The 17,969-nt window shown below is 29.6% G+C and overlaps 1 protein-coding gene across 5 annotated transcripts in view; it reads left to right on the top strand.

The window, feature by feature from the left end:
• Positions 1–17,969, top strand: part of LOC127284704 (collagen alpha-2(I) chain) — a 240,998-nt gene that overhangs the window by 10,740 nt on the left and 212,289 nt on the right. For all 5 annotated transcript variants that reach the window (XM_051310315.1, XM_051310312.1, XM_051310314.1 and 2 more), the window contains exon 2: positions 5,119–5,198. In XM_051310315.1, coding sequence (XP_051166272.1) covers positions 5,119–5,198 — 80 coding nt within the window. The remainder of the gene's footprint in view (positions 1–5,118; positions 5,199–17,969) is intronic.

Here is a 17,969-nt window from a genome sequence, read left to right as displayed (position 1 = left end):
GTTGTAAAAGTCAGTTTATAGATAGCGCGGTTAGTGGCCGCGATATAATTGCCTTTTCTAACTGTTGGAGTTATTGAGTATATAGAGCTCTTAGAATTGTTATCCCCAACACTTCACCAAAGTTTCATTAATCTTTTACTGTTTCGGAACTCTATTGATATGTCGTATTTAGAACAATCATTCATTCCCCTCTGACAAGTTCATTTTCCCCAATGACATTTTATTGTTCACAAATTAACACATAAATTAAATAATTGCAAAAAATACAACAAATTCGATTCATAAAAAATAAGTTTTGTAAAAAAATTTCTGTTTTAGAAAAAAAATATATAAATATATTTTATTAAATGAGAATTGTAATTAAAATTTAAATTGACAATTTTTCGAGAAATTATCTAAAAAAGGATATGAATAAAAAATGCAAATGTGATTTCTGCGACAAGTGGGCTTGTTCTTTTTACATGTGAATGTTCAGCCAACTCGTTTCTTAATTCTCTTTATAGTCTCCCGACCATCGCATCCCATCGGGTTAAAGGAGTGTCGTAATTCTCTTTCATCGCTGTCAGTATAAATGGAGATCTTATGTTTAGGGTCGTCTACTATAAAGTCTCGAAGAATGATTGATGTCATTAATTCAGGGGTAGACTTCTTTGGCGCATGTATCAACTTAGAATGTATTTCTTTTTTACAGGCCTATTAAAAAAATATATATAACAAATTCAATTTCCATATATGTACTTTATAATTTTCAAAGATATAACAATTTTTTTTTATATAATTCTATTATTTATAATTTTAAATTTAAAAATATATTTTATTATAAGGCATAATAAAAATTACTGAAAGGAGAGTGAGAATCTAATATAGAAATTTTTTCCACCTATGTGTCGAGTGAAGATTTAATCGAATTTCACGATCGATATTTTTTATTGCCAATTAGAGAAATTTTTATTCTTGTCTTGTTGGTATATAATTTTTTATGTGTATTTTTTGTGGGGCATGAACGCTTTTGTTTTATGTAGATAAATATTTTGCCGACAATTTGCTGTGTGGTTTGCGTGTTTGGATTTATCAAATAACTACCGCCCAGTTTGGACGTATGTTATAATCCAATATATAAGTATATGTTTCTTATCTTTTTGGACCATGAAATTTCTGTTTGGATGCTGCTCACATTCTCAGCGGTCAAGGACCCGTGTCGCGCAATGCAACACTTGAACGAATGCAAGTACAGGCGCGTACATAAATGCGCATATATTATCCGTTTTTGATTTATTAATCACACCTTCACGTATTTTCTATTTTCGAATTGAATTATTCAATAGTTACACTGAAAAAAAAATTTTTTTATTTGATTCAAATAATAATCGGTTACATTACTTCAAATATTTTTATTTGAATCAGATAATTATTTTTTTCAATGTAGAAACAATTAAATAAATAAACATATGGGAATTTAAATATTTTTTTCTAAAATTATTTTTCACATGTTAAAAAATTATTTTGCTTCATTACAATTTACGTTTTATGTTTATTTCTCACTCGTTGTTCTTTTTTAATTATCACTTCAATTAACGATAGTAAAATCGCTTTTTATATGAAATATGACGACGGTTCATTGGCAGTAAATTGTAATTTACATGTTATTTTTTTATAACTATATGAAGTTGACGATTGCTTGCGAAATGCTCGTAAAATGCAATTATATCAACAATATAACTTAAAAAAACGTAACCAAATCTTTTTACTGTCTTTAGCCTAAACTAATGAACTATTTTTACATTACAATAAAAGTGAATTGATTCTATTATTATTATGAAATGATTCTACATATATAAGACATTCTTTAGGAGGTATAAAATTAACAAAGTGGAAATTTTTCCTTCTTAATTTCTCTTTTTTTTAATTCAAATTGCTTTTTATTTTTATTGAAGATAGAAGAATAAGATGTTGATATTTTAGATTCTTGATTCGTTATTGAATAATGCATATATCTCGGCCGTTCATTATTTCACTACATATTCATGTACAGCAATTCTGATTAAGATTAATGAACTATTGACCAAATTGTCAAACTATATACAGAAATTATTTTTGGAAAAAAAAATTAAATAAAAACTTTATTTTAATGTATTATATTAATTAATTATTAATTAATTATAATAATTATGTAATTTATTAATTAATTTTATAATTTTATAATATTAATTTAATTAATTAATATTAATATTAATTTAATACTTTTATATTCTTTACCTTTCCGTACTAAAAATATATGTTTGCGCTCATAATGCATTTATTCTGTTAAATGTTGAGACTGATAAATTGACCATTTCACTTTTATATAATCGCATTATTATGAATCTGCTTAAGGTCTTAAGCATGTAGCGTCCGTGTCAAATAAAAAAAAAAAAGAAAAGTGTAGCATGAAGGATATACAATTAGAGGGATGTGTGTGCGTTAAGCTTATTTAAGTAGTAAATAAAAGCCATGTGGTACTTTTTTTCCAGAGCAATTTGCAACACTTAATTTTAACGCGAAAACCATTTTTGTAAATTATTGTTTATTACAATGTTTATTATATAATATTTACGTTCATTTTCAAACTCATATATATTCATATATTTGAAGTTAATTTCTGTTTCAGTAATTTTTCAAGATTTTCTATTATTATTTTAATTTAATTTTTTTTAATGATTTTAATTTTATTATTATTTTTTTGTAATAATTTTTCTATTTTTTGTAATGATTTTTATATACATATATTCTTATTTAAAAATATTTTGTTAACAATTTAATTTTGACTTTAAAATTGGCAATTTTCTGATATGTAAATCACTTGTGCAATTATACTGTCACCTTGAACTCTTGGGAAGTGCATTCCTCTTCCGACTTTAGAAGACACATGTTGTTTCCTCACTAACCTAAAGTCTTTTGTGTTTATTATTATGGCTCGTGGTGCAATATATCGTGTGTTTTATAACTCGTATAATAAGGCTCGAGGTACACGTGTTTTCCAACATATCTGCATTATCTTTAATTGCGCATTTTGTCGTTCTTTCCTTTTTCTTTTTCTCTCTCTTGAAAAGCCATTTAGAAAATTGATAGAACTTTTTATCTCATTTACTAAAATTTCTCGATCATCTATCTTTTGTTTTTCTTTCCAACACTGTTTTCCATCTTCTCATATATATATGTTTCTTTTCGTGTTAAATTTTTATTTAATGAGGAGCTGGAAAGTAAAACTCGCTCTCCGCTCGGATGGACTCCGTAGAGCCAGTCAAACATTTGAAAAAGTGATAAAAATTGAAATTCAAAATTTTGAATTTTGAAAAGTACTACATTATAGGAAATTAAAAGGCGCATCTTTTTTCCTTTGAAATTTTTTTATAAAACGAATATTTTAGTTTCTAGAGACCAAAAACTGAGAAATTTAAATTGTTAAATTTAATTAAGTTTTAAAACATAAATCATCGTATCTCCGACAATTATTAATGAATTTGATTCAAATTTGAGATGTACACGTAATAGGGTCTACTAAAGGCGACAAAATAATGAAAAATTAAAAAATCATTAATTGTTTAAATTTTTTTTAATAAAAATTGTGACCAGTTGATAATAACGTTTTCTTACTTTCATCGACAAAAAGTCTGCGGGGAACTTTGTAGTTTAGAAAACTTCCAGTGAGACATTTGTTTATCACTATATAAGGAAGTTTTCTGTAAAATATTAAACCAATTCATTGAAAACTTTAAAAATTATTCAAGTTTTAAGAAAGCGCGGTTGACGCGCAAGTAAGTCCTAACGCTATTCGTACAGACAGCTGTTCCGTGCATGAAATATAATTAGATTTTCACATTAAAGTATAAATTTCTTTATTATTATTATTATTATTATTATTATTATTGCCTATTCAGAATTAAAGTTTGTTGACAATTAATACTACAATGTTCAATTCTGTAATTACCATGTTATTTTATTGAACAAATATAATTTACAAATTTTTTGTCATTTTGAATAAATGGAAAATTATATGTATTTTAAAAATGATGCTAATTACAAATATCTTATTAACTTTCTAAAGTTTATAAAACTGAACAATCCTAAGACCAAAATTTTATTTTATATAATTAAAATTGAATTAAAAAAAATTTATTTTACAGAACGTTAATTTTCCATTTATCCAAAATGACAAAAAATTTGTAAATTATATTTGTTCAATAAAATAACATGGTAATTACAGAATTGAACATTGTAGTATTAATTGTCAACAAACTTTAATTCTGAATAGGCAATAATAATAATAATAATAATAAAGAAATTTATACTTTAATGTGAAAATCTAATTATATTTCATGCACGGAACAGCTGTCTGTACGAATAGCGTTAGGACTTACTTGCGCGTCGACCGCGCTTTCTTAAAACTTGAATAATTTTTAAAGTTTTCAATGAATTGGTTTAATATTTTACAGAAAACTTCCTTATATAGTGATAAACAAATGTCTCACTGGAAGTTTTCTAAACTACAAAGTTCCCCGCAGACTTTTTGTCGATGAAAGTAAGAAAACGTTATTATCAACTGGTCACAATTTTTATTAAAAAAAATTTAAACAATTAATGATTTTTTAATTTTTCATTATTTTGTCGCCTTTAGTAGACCCTATTACGTGTACATCTCAAATTTGAATCAAATTCATTAATAATTGTCGGAGATACGATGATTTATGTTTTAAAACTTAATTAAATTTAACAATTTAAATTTCTCAGTTTTTGGTCTCTAGAAACTAAAATATTCGTTTTATAAAAAAATTTCAAAGGAAAAAAAGATGCGCCTTTTAATTTCCTATAATGTAGTACTTTTCAAAATTCAAAATTTTGAATTTCAGTTTTCATCACTTTTTCAAATGTTTGACTGGCTCTACGGAGTCCATCCGAGCGGAGAGCGAGTTTTACTTTCCAGCTCCTCTAATGTTGTAATATATCCCTTTCAAGTTAATCTTGAGAAAATTCTTCTAGTTCTATACAAATAATGAAAAAACAAGAATTGATTCGAATTAAAATTGTAATTGTAACCAATTAGCGAATTAGTTTCAATAATACTAATAAAAAAATTATTAGTTTCAGTGCATTGTTGCTGTTGATCTTCACGGTCCTGAATGTGACATACGCTCAAGCGGACATATTCGGCGAGAAGAAGGGTGAGTCAAAAAAAAAGAAAATATTAATAATCTTTGAATTTGAAAATCATTGATTTATAATAATTTACTCTATCGAATAATATTTTGGAATTAAATTTGATTTAAATTTAAAGTAATTGCTTAAAAAACTATATGTTTAAATAACACATGAGAAAAAAATTTTAAATCAAGGGATTTCTATTTTATTATAAATATAAATACTCGACACTCAAAAGGGAACTTTTGTTTTCCGGATAAGCAAAGTTCGCCTAAGGGAAAAGGATCCCCCCTTATCATCATAATAAATAAAACTCAGTATTTTGTGAGAGAAAGATAAAATTTATATTTGATTTAGATAAAACTTTTATACCGATATGTCTATTTTACTTACGTGAGTTTTATAAAATTGCCTTTGATTTCTTTAAACTTTTTATTTTTTTTTGTTTCTCTAAAAGTTTCTTGAATATTTGCTCTCCGTGTTTGAAAGTTTGTATATAAGTTATAAACGTATATATGAATCGAATCGATATTTATATCCATGCGATACCTCTTATTCATATGCAAATTGCATGGCATGTTTTAATTACCGAAATGCTCTGTAAAGTTCCCTATATTGCTATAGCCATTTACCGAATGGTTCTTGCTGCACACCTGGGAATCGTCCCGAGTTTCCTTATGTAAAATAGACTTTGAAAATATATAGTGGGGAAAATAGTAGAAAAAAATAAAATTAATCCCTTTTATAATAAAACAAAATTATTTTTTTAAATTTTCATTTTAAATTCGGTTTATATAAAAAATAATCTGAAAATTAATTGTAGTTTTAATGAAAGTAAAACACATTTACGACGTCATTATTTTAGTAGAAAATTTATTTTCCAACTAAACACTAAAGCAACTAATGCCGAACAAACTAAAGTAATTTTCAAGTTAAGGCTTGACAAAATTTACAATATTAACTTCCAGTACAATTATCTCATCCCAAGATTTCTAACTCTCGAAGCTTGAAGTAATTTCTTCAAAGAAAATTATCTCGAAAAACTTCTCATAATTTTTCAATTATTTAGAAATTTGAATTAATGTATGATTTCACTCTTTTTTTTTTGGTGTGGTTTTTATTTCGCTTTTGAAAGAATTTTGAGGAAACAGTTTAATCATAGATTCATGTTGAAATGAGTATTGAACTATTTTTAAAAACTGGTACAAATTTGACTATAGAGGAAGAAATCTCAATTATTTCTGGTGTGCCTAGGAAAGATTTGCCTCCGGCCACTTCCCGAGCTTTTCTCTTATCAGAGTAAGAGGCAAAGAGGCACGATGAATAGCTCCCGCAGGATGTACGATAACACTCTCATCCCCACTGCCTCATTTGTATCCACCCTTGTCCCCCCTTCTCTCTCTCTCTCTTCCAGTTCTATTTCGCGGAAATGAAAAAATATACTTTTCATAATACATATATACTCGTAAAGTAAAAAGGTTTCTATATAAATAATTCTTCGTCACTATCTGAATAATTTAATTTATCTTATGAAGAATTAATTAATCAAATTGTATCTGTTTCGATAAAGAAATAATAAAAATGTTTCTTAAAATTAACCTTTAATAAACCTTTAATAAACGAAAAATTGTTAAAGAGAAATTAATAATTAAATAATAATTTAATTGTAAATTTAGTTGGTCAATTAAAGCATTTGGAGAGATATATAGGATATTTATCGAAAATTAAACATAATTATATTGTCATGTAGTATGGTAATTTAATCCGTATTAAAAGTTAATGGGAATATTAATTAATATTCATAGGTATCAGGATTTTAAAGTCGATCAAAAGTAAGAGAAATAAATTATTTACTGTAGCATTTACTTTATTATTTATTAATTACTCAGTAGCATTCTTTTCACGTGAGAATTCTGTATAAAATTATTTGGTTTAAATATTTTTTGCCATTTGAATAATAGTAGATTCTCATTTTCTTTTTTTATTAAAACATTGTATATAGGTATAAAGTTGATGATTCTTTTGTTATTCATCGAATTCCGTGAAATAGAATTTATTGCTTCACTCAATTCTAATATTTGTTTCATCTTATTCGACCCCTTGAAGGTTTACCCTTATTTTTTTTTATCCTGGCATATGATCTTTTTCTCACCGTGAAACTAAGTATCTCAACGACATGCTTGTGTAACCGAGTGAGCTAAAGCGATAGCAGCAAAACATAGGGAAGTTAAGTTAAATCCTCCATCTGAGAAAAACGGGTATTGTGTTTAAGAAGAAAATGGAGATTTCAATGTTATATCGAGGAACATTTATATAAAAGGCATCTTCATTCTATTTCCTAATTGACTTCTCAAGATTTAGGGGAAAAAAGAAAAATTGTTTTCACTTTCTAGAAATTTGTTTCTCTTTATCTTGTTCAATCAAAATTTTGTCTTCCTTTTTTAATTCAGATATTAAAATGACGTAGGAAAAAAAGTAGTGCATTTTTTTTCAATCGTTTACAATGAGGTGAATCAAAATTTTGGACTATTAAGCAGAATCAAAATTGCATTCACATGCATATATACATTGTTGTTTTTTGTTGCTTTTCTATTTCGAGACAATGCTTTATATTCCTGCATCCGCCTGCATTTTCGATGTAGTTCCATTTAGTTTCTGCTCGGTGGAAAACTTTCCCCAAGGGGACTCAAACCAGAGATAAAGAGGATCTACAGTTCACGATACTAATAGAAGGAAAATATTGATAGCAAAATAAATGAAAAATAAAGAATACTTGTGAATACAAAAATGAAAGAACGCGAATCTTGAGAATCTATTATATAAGACAGTTTTGAAAAAATTTATTAAGAAAACTTTTATTTGTTCTTACAATTATAATAATTAAGGAGTATTACATAAATAAAGTAAATAAATTATTTATACTTGTTACTAATTTAACTGTAAAGTAAGGACTCGATTTGGAATTTTGTCAGTGTTTTAAGGTCGTTAACTGTAGTGATGTCTTGTTAGTTTGGAAAGTTTCTACTTCAACAACAGAAAAGTTTTATATATATGTATATACAAGCTAAAACTCTGTAAACTTAATTATAAATATGCGGATTTTTTTTATAAACTAAAAAGTTTTTACACGGCTATTACAAAATTTGCCCTTCAGATACACCATATATACTATTTTCTGAAATTTTCGATTTCTCCTCATTTTAAATATTTTTATTTCTTGAAGCAATTTTTCGCCTCAAATTCTCTTTTGGAATTTTAAAAATTGATTTTTGTTTGTATACATTGGTTCAATATTCTCCATTTTTTTTTTTACCAAATTCTCCTTTTATTTTGGGTTTCGCGAAATTAGATCACGAATTCTGCGAAATCTGATCATGGATTTTATTAAACTAGGTCGTGAAATTAAATCACGGATTTGGTGAATTTAGATCATGAGTTCCGCTAAACTAGATCACAAATTTCGCGCAATTGGATCACGGTTTCCGCGAAACTAGGTCCCGAATTGCGGAAAATTAGATTACGGATTCGCGAAACTACGTCGCGGATTTCGCTAAACTAGATCACGGATTTCGCGCAATTGGATCACGGTTTCCGCGAAAGTAGGTCGTGAATTGCGGGAAATTATATCACGGATTCGCGAAAGTGGACCACGGATTTCGCGCCATTAGATCACTGATTCGTGAAAGTAGATCACGGATACGCAAAACTAGGTCATGGATTCCACGCAATTAGATTACAGATTCGTGAACCTAGATCACGGATTCCACTAAAATAGGTCGCGAAATTAAATCACGGATTCTGTGAATTTACCTTAATGAGTTTTGCTAAACTAGATCATGGATTTCACGCAATTGGATCACTGTTTCCACGAAACTAGATCGAGGATTGCGGAAAATTAGATCACGGATTCGCGAAACTACGTCGCGGATTTCGCTAAACTAGATCATGGATTTCGCGCAATTGGATCACGGTTTCCGCGAAACTAGGTTGTGAATTGCGGGAAATTAGATCACGGATTTCGCGTAATTAGATCACAGATACGTGAAACTAGATCACCGATTTCGCGCAATTAGATCACGGTTTCCGCGAAACTAGGTCGCGAATTGCGGGAAATTAGATCACGGATTCTTAAAAATACGTCGCGGATTCCGCAAAACTAGATCACGGATTTGGCGCAATTAGATCGCATATTCGTGAAACTAGATCACGGATTCCACTAAAATAGGTCGCGAAATTAAATCACGGATTCCGTGAATTTAGATAATGAGTTTCGCTAAACTAGATCATGTATTTCACGCAATTGGATCACAGTTTCCACGAAACTAGGTCGCGGATTGCGGAAAATTAGATCACGGATTCACGAAACTACGTCGCGGATTTCGTTAAACTAGATCATGGATTTCGCGCAATTGGATCACGGTTTCCGCGAAACTAGGTCGTGAATTACGGGAAATTAAATCACGGATTTCGCGCAATTAGATCACAGATTCGTCAAACTAGATCACCGATTTCGCGCAATTAGATCACGGTTTTCGCGAAATTAGGTCGCGAATTGCGGGAAATTAGATCACGGATTCTTAAAAATACGTCGCGGATTCCGCAAAACTAGATCACGGATTTGGCGCAATTAGATCGCTTATTCGTGAAACTAGATCACGGATTCCACTAAAATAGGTCGCGAAATTAAATCACGGATTCCGTGAATTTAGATAATGAGTTTCGCTAAACTAGATCATGTATTTCACGCAATTGGATCACGGTTTCCGCTAAACTAGATCACGGATTTCGCACAATTAGATCACAGATTGCTGAAACCAGATCACGGATTTTGCGAAATTAGATCACGGTTTTCGCGTTATTTGATCACTGATTCGTGGAACTAGATCACGGATTTCGCGAAATTGTAACTATTATTATTATTATTATTTTAAAAGTGAATAATTGGTAAAATAACAATAATACTATTGCAAAAAATTAAATATCCATGACGATAGGAAAAAAATTCGAATTTAATAATAGTAAATAATTCAGTCAGTCAGTTAGGAAATTTAACGGGATTTAATGACAAGACTGTGTTACAGACATAGGCGTTACTTGAGGCACATTTTAATAATTGGCATAGTCATCAAATGACAGAAATAACGTAATAACAAATAACGTCTATTTAAATTGATGATTTTATTCAAAACTGACATATGATTACACATCAATTTATAGACAGGAATTTAAATTGGCATTAATCTCCTCAGTATTATATTTGTAATAATAATAAATTTACATTTATTACTTTGTAAATTATTATTAACAATTTTTTATATTATCCTTAGAATATTTTATGTTTATTTAAATTATAAACATAAAATAATTTTAAGATATAAACTTCTAGTTTTTGTTGTTCTGTTTTGAAAAACATTCTTCTGTTTTTTTGAAAAGAAACCCTCTCGAGTTGTCTCTTGATTTATATATATGAGAAAATTAACAGTCGTCGACATTTCAATTACGTGGATGCATTTGAGTGGGCTATAAACATTTAATATGTGCAGGGGGCGTGTAGAGGACAGATCGAATGTAAAAAACATATAAAATCGCGGAAACGTGATGCACTTGGTTGTTGCTCCGGGCAGACATATTGGACCAGAAGCGTGCCCGGAAAGTATAAAATATCAGAATTTCTCATAGTTCCACTTCCGTTTCAGCTTCTTCTTCTTCCTCTTCTTCTTCTACTATTTCTTTTCTATCTTTTTTTTCTACTTTTATTTCTTATCGATTTTTTTTCTTCGTTTTCTGACTTTCTTTTTTTTTTTTTTTGCCTTTGTCTAGCCATCTATCTTCTGCATCCTCGATCCTTTTTAGTGCTGTCTTTATAGTGGCCCCTATGCCACTGATACGGGCCAAAGAACACTTTCAGAGGCTTTATCAATTCAACTTTGAAGTGCACTAACTTACTGTCCTCATACCTTTCAATATTAGGATATTACATGACTTGAAGTTTCCTCTACTTATCATATATACCTTTATCAAAGAACTTTATTTCATTAGATATAAAGATTTTGATTTTAATTTTAAACTTTGAATTTCTATTTAAAAAAATTTAATTCTTTTGAATTTTCTAAAATCTAAATTAGAGTACATTTGTAGAGAAAAGATTAATTTTCCATTTTTACTTTAGATCATTTTTTCTTATAATTATTATTAATAATATATTAAATAAATTTCTTTCTTTCTGTATAATATGTTATTATAGATATAATTGAAAATAAAAAATACAAGAGGAGAAAAAATATGGAATATATAAGGGGGGAAATTGAAATAAACGTGATAAGCAGGAAATGAAGAAATGTAATATTAAAATATTACTTATGTGCGGTAATTTGTGATGGGAAATGGTTATGGGGATATAATCTCTGATGCCACTTGCTCATCCCCCGCATCAACAGACAAGTTGTTTGTGTGTATGTGAGAGCTCATGATATATTAGTGACTCTAGCGCATCGTAAACTCCTACAGTAGAACATACATAATCTTGAGCTTATCGAACGTTAATCTCGATTCATACAACAGGCAACTATGCTATATAGTAGTTTTCATGAAAACAACTACGTCCTTCCGAATATTTCATTGGAAAGATAGATGGATCATTTCTCTGGGATGTCAAGTTCTAGCCGATGGCACGATCGTACGCAAGGATTAATGGCTCTTTCTTGATCGATTTCAAAACGTCCTATACGTAGCATCAACCTCGTTAATAATTTATCTCAACCTCTTGAAGTGTGCAGCTGAAAACACTCTTTTATTTTTGTTATATATATAAAATAACCACACGAGGATATTGATGAAAATGCTCTAATATTGATATATGAGTGAAAAATGTTATTTTTTATTCTCTTATCTTGATGGAATAATTTTTCTTTTTGATGAAAGTCAAAAAAACATTTTTTTTTTTTTTTTGAATGTATATATATATATAGAAAATGTCAAAATGAAAGGAACATCATTAAATTTTCTCGGACGACTGCACATCGTAAAACATAACGTGAACATGAGCGCGGCATATCTCGCGGGAAATAAAACAAGCTTCATGTCTGTATAGCGCAGTGAACTGCCATTGTTAAAACCAGAAATGGTTTTCTATATATCTATGGGTTGATTTGATTCAACGCAATCTCAAAGTGTATATTATCTAAAAGAGAATAATTACTTAGTCAACTTCTTCAATGAATTTCTCGTAATTTTTCCCTCTCCTTGGTTTTTATGAATTATAAAATTTATATGACGTTCCACGAGAAAAGCTACATTAAAAGCAAAAAAAAAATTTAGGTTATGTTTAGTGATAGTTTTAGATTGATTAAATTTTTAATTATATGTAAAATTAAAATCTTCTATTGAATAATTTGGAATAGACATAAATATTAGTGGTTTGTATTAATTAATTCTTTTTGTGTATTTTTTACGTAATCTTTTTTGTCTACTAAACATAAAACGCATGCGCAGATCTACCGCCATTTGTAATAATTTATTTCTCACCTGAGTTGCAACAATTTTGCCGCCAGAGCGCTAGTATCGCTAAGTCATAAATTTTTTTCCGAATGTACCCATAGAGATTCGTGATATTTTTAATCAAAAAATTACAAACATAACCTAAAATTTTTTTGCCCTTAAGGTCCCTTTTCTTGTGAAGCGTCACTGTATTTTTATTAGATGAAAATATTTGAAACCACGGATAATTAAATAATTTAATGGAATTAATAAATTTCGAGGAATATAGAGAAAGATTGACTGGTTTAATCTGATTAAAGTTTGCTCCACCGGAAACGAAAATAGAAGGTGAAGCTTGCGCGTAACTTTGCGGCAGAGCTTTGGCACTTAAAAAGCGTCCCCTTGGGGTTTTGCGCGGACCAAGTTAAGTTTATTAGTGTTGCCTTTATTCTCTGCAATTCGAGAGATGGAAAGTGAGATGAAGACAAAAAAAAAATATAACGAAAGAGGGATGACAAAAAAGTAAAGGAAAAAAAAATAGAGAGGAATAGAGAGAAACACGCAGTGAGAGAAGAAAGATATCATAGAAATGGTGCGAGAAAGAGGATTTTCACGGAAAACCCGTGGCCTCTGAGAACAAGAGCAACTATTCAAGCTTTCTCACCTACGAATGAAGCTTTCATGTGACGAGTACACGAATGGTCGTTACTTTTCATGCGAGACAAAAGCCTCGTAAACAATAAACAAAAAAGTGCGCGCTAGCTTTTCTACTGGCACGTGATTCTTCTTGATCGTGTTTTTCTTCTATCCCCCTCTTTCTCTCTCTCTTTCTCTCTCTCTAAAGCCTTATTTATGTCCACGATTGACCTTTTCCTCACGATTCTTCGTAAAGCTGTTTTTCCCCCTTTTTTGGTACTTCCATTTTTGTACAAAAAACAGGTTTTATTTTTTAGTTAATTTTTTAAAAAATAAATTATTCACTTTTTTTGTGTATACTTTTCTCGTATCCAATTTTAGTTTTATAAAGTAATTAACGGTAAATTAAATTTGTATTTGTCTCTCTTGAAAAAAAAATATTTAGGTCAATGCTTTTCATCGTAACTTAATTTATTTTTCATACCAACTGTTTTTGTCGACTCATATATAAATCTTCAATTTATTTTCATAATTTACATTTAATTAATTCTGTTTAATGGAAAAAATATGCTACAGTCGATTTTTTCATAGGGAAAAAAAAATGTGACAAAAATCCTTTGTATTTTCTGGCCTTTTTTTGGGGTTGTAAACAAATTACCAACAAAGACCCTCTTGACAAGTGCCTCTAAAGATTTCTCTTCAAGTGTCCCTTCTACTCTTGGCACATGAAAGCTTTGTTTCATCTACAACTGCTACTTGGTATATAACTGTTTTGTTCGCGGAATACTTCCCAATTCGCTATATGTACAACGGGGACGAAAACACGACATTTTGAAACACTCACAAACCATGTCCCGTTGGAATGAACATCTATATCAGAGAGTACTTTAACTTACGACTTTTTCGCCTTCTCTTGCAATGTATGTGTGTGGTTCAAGTCAAATATTTGTAAGTGACTAGAGAGAGAGAGAGAGACTCGAAGCAAAACGATTCCTCGCTTTCAGGTTTGGACCAACACGTAATGGATTTTCTAAGAGGTTCCTCTTTTGGAATTACTTTACTTACTTTTACGGGTACGCGGGAACATTCGTTTTATCTTATTTTGAGTTTTTTTTTTTTAAATCAACCAACTTTCGAAACTTTGTTAGACAAGTTAAAAGGCGAGTTGATATTTCTCTAAAAAAAACTTTGTTTCTGAACAGTTCGATGTTTAATAGGAAAATAATAAACTTTTTACTGCTTTTTTAGTTATTTGATATATATTGTTAACATATTTAGTTGTATATTGGAATATATATTGAATTTTGTTTTATGTCAAATTTACCTTTCTATTGGACTTTTTTATATTCCTCGAATAGAAAGGACGTAAAAAAGAAGCTAAAATTGAGAAATAAAAATTTACTTTATATATATGTAGATAAAAGTAATTTTTTATCAAAAAAAAATTGATAAAGAATAATTTTTGTTATTAGAATTGTTATGGGATGCAACTTATTTTAATCCAAGACAATTTTCTCTGGTTATGATATTACGCTATGAAAAGGCCTAGGATAGCATCTTGCGACGTAACAATAAAATCATGACGAATAAAAGCGAATAGTGACTACCTTGAGCACCAAGATAAGCCCGCACACAGTTCAAGTTTATAGTGCTGAGCGTGCAGATACATCAAGGTAAAAGAAAATTGACCCATCTCAAACTGCTCTCTTTCGTTTAATTCGTTTCTAAAACCTCCTTCTCTGATTAAACTGTGCAACCTTACTGTGTATATAAACTTCCAATTAAAATCAAATTCTAGCTAGAAGGAACAAATTTCCAATTTGCAAAAAATTTATCTCGTTTTCACAAAATTTTTATGCAGAATTTATGGTAACTTGTATATAAAATTATATACGAGTCATGTATGAATTTTCTATTCTTTAGAGAATAGAAGTATTATTTTTTGGAGCCAAAAAGGAAATATCAATAGAAATTTTTCTTTTTTTTTCTGAAAACATAGGAAGTGATTTTTCTGCGCGTACGGGCCCGCAAGGAAATCCACTTTTCCGGGTGCATGGATTCAAGTCAAGCAAATATACGAGGAGAGCAGACGACGCTGGTCTAGCTTCCGTTTGGGGAGAGTGGCGGGAAACTCGTACTTGTTTGCTCTCGAAATCACACCCGAGTCTAGTACGCCCGCAGGATTTCGTCCTTCCTGCGCGTCCCACTTCCTTTCTGTATTGCCTCTCATCCCCAAAAACTTTAACTTCATCCCCTTTCCCTCACAAACCTCGTTCCCAGTACAGTTTAACCTCACACCACTCTGTTTCGTACTTAGAAATCTCACCCCATTTTCCTCCATCTAGTAGTGCCAGTTCACCACCTGTCCTTCGGGGACTCGTATGCGGTGCAGTATCCACGTAATATCTGATATTTCCTACTATAGCACGTGTACACAAATGTATACGTATCCATAAATGCAAAAGCTTGCCTGTGACTCGCGTGCACCAGCTGTATGATCACTATATGTATATAAACTGGCGACTAACTTTATATATAGAATATATGTATATACACACACAAAACTGAGATTTTCAAATCGATTCCGTTTTCTATACCTATGAATATAGATTGTTTTCCAAAATTGGCCCACGATACTAATTTTGTCTTGATATTAGGTTCTGCAATATTGTTACGGATATTTTATAAAGGAAGTGTAAAAATTTGGTAGGAATATTCCTGTCGAGGTGTGTTTGTTATTCAATTTTTATTTTGAAGCTCTAGGAAAGATTTCAAGTACATGGTGAAAAATTAATTGTTATACTTACCAAATCGGGAACAGACAAATTTTGTTTGGTTGCTATACAGCAAATCTGTATGCATTCAAATCTGTAATTTTTAGTCGCAAATTCCGTAGTAATACTGACAATTCGTTGGTATAACAATATAAATTAAAAGATATTTTTTTCATTTTTGGCCTAAATGGCTTTTAGTTTATTGCAACAATTGACATGAAGCGTTTCGACACAGAATTCTGTCTCCTCATCAGATACATTTCTGCAAAGATAAATCTTTTTAGAATTTTTTCAAACGAAGATTAAAGCTCTTTTTATGAAGATACAAAAAGACATTGTCACGTCTGTTTCATTTTAGTTAATATACATAATGAGTTTTTGTTATTTTAATTATAATAATTTTAGTCATCTGTAAAAATGTAAAATTGTAAGAAGCAGCTATTACTTAAATTATTTTTATAATAATAATATATAATGTATAACAATATAGATTTGTTGTAAGAAGCAAAAAAATTTTGTTGTAACTATTAAAAATTTGTTGTAGTAATTAATATATTGTTGGCGCAAGAATACAGATTTGTTGTAGCTATCAAACAAAATTCGTTAGTTCCAAGTTTAGTAAGTACAACAATTTATTTATATAACAATACAGATTTGTTGTAAGAAGCAATAAAATTTTGTTGCAATTAAAAATTTGTTGTAGTAATTAATATTGTTGAAATAGTATTCTTGTCTTCATAAACTCCACACAAACTCCACTTGAATCTACAAAGCTTAAAGTAATAATCTAACTCTTATATTCAGTTAAAGTGTCTAATGCGTTTTTCAAGTAGGGGTGTTTATGACGTTTGGACTTCGGTCGTCCAATTAGCTGCTTTTTTGGTTAGTCCTTATGAATCTGTTGAACGAGAAACGTCTACCGATCTGTTATTAAATATTTGTCACTAAATTTGTATTAAACTTATTTCAAACGTGTTTAATTCATTTATAAATCCACAACCTCAACAAATATATTGTTAGCGCAAGAATACAGATTTGTTGTAGCTATCAAAAACAAAATTCGTTAGTTCCAAGTTTAGTATGTACAACAATTTATTTTTCTCTGTGTGCTGTAGCAAATTTTTTTTAGCATCCGTTAGCATTTGTAGCCAATTTATTATTTTCCGTATACTATTTTATGAGGTACTAAAATACTATACGCAAAAATATTTTTGTGGTATTTATTCAGTATTTGTTGCAGAATAATTTCAACACAACATTTAGTATTAAAATAACATCATCAAGTGTTATTTTAACACCAATCGAGTATTATTTTTAACACTAAACTAATTTCTTCCAAATAAGTCCAGAGTGTTAGTTTTCGTTTCGAAATTTTGATTTCGATCCGTTAATTTTTTTATATTAGCCCTTCATAGCATCAACCAATTTCAAATATATTTTAAAGAACAGAATTCACAGTTAATACTGAAAAATTGACAAATAGGAATTTTTTTTATCAAATCCGCAATATTTGGATAACATTTTCAAAATGTTTTAAAACAGTTTTTTACTGATAGAAATATTTTTTGGAAACATTTTTGTATTACATAGAACAGAAACAAAAAGTAAATCTGTGCAGTAGAATATTAGTCAGTGAATAGAAAAGTAATTTGAGCTACTTTCTTTCTCACTATTATTATTATCACACGAAATCAGAAAGAACATTTCGGCCAAATCAACCGCGGGCTCTTTCGTTTAGTGCTTAAATTTTTTTCTGCTTTTTTTTTACTTTCCTTTTTACACTCGAGATACGAACCAATTATATGTATGTGGTACTCGCGACTTTTCGCCGGTTCGCGCCAAAAAAAATGTATATATAGTGAACTCTACACGAGGGTTTCCCTAGCGGCCATTATATATTCTATATAG

Source organism: Leptopilina boulardi, unplaced genomic scaffold, assembly GCF_019393585.1.
Source record: "Leptopilina boulardi isolate dan_hultmark-lab unplaced genomic scaffold, ZJU_Lbou_2.1 LbouV2_325, whole genome shotgun sequence".
NCBI lineage: Eukaryota > Metazoa > Arthropoda > Insecta > Hymenoptera > Figitidae > Leptopilina > Leptopilina boulardi.
Note: the sequence above shows the minus strand (reverse complement) of the source record. Positions and strands in the feature narration are given on the sequence as shown.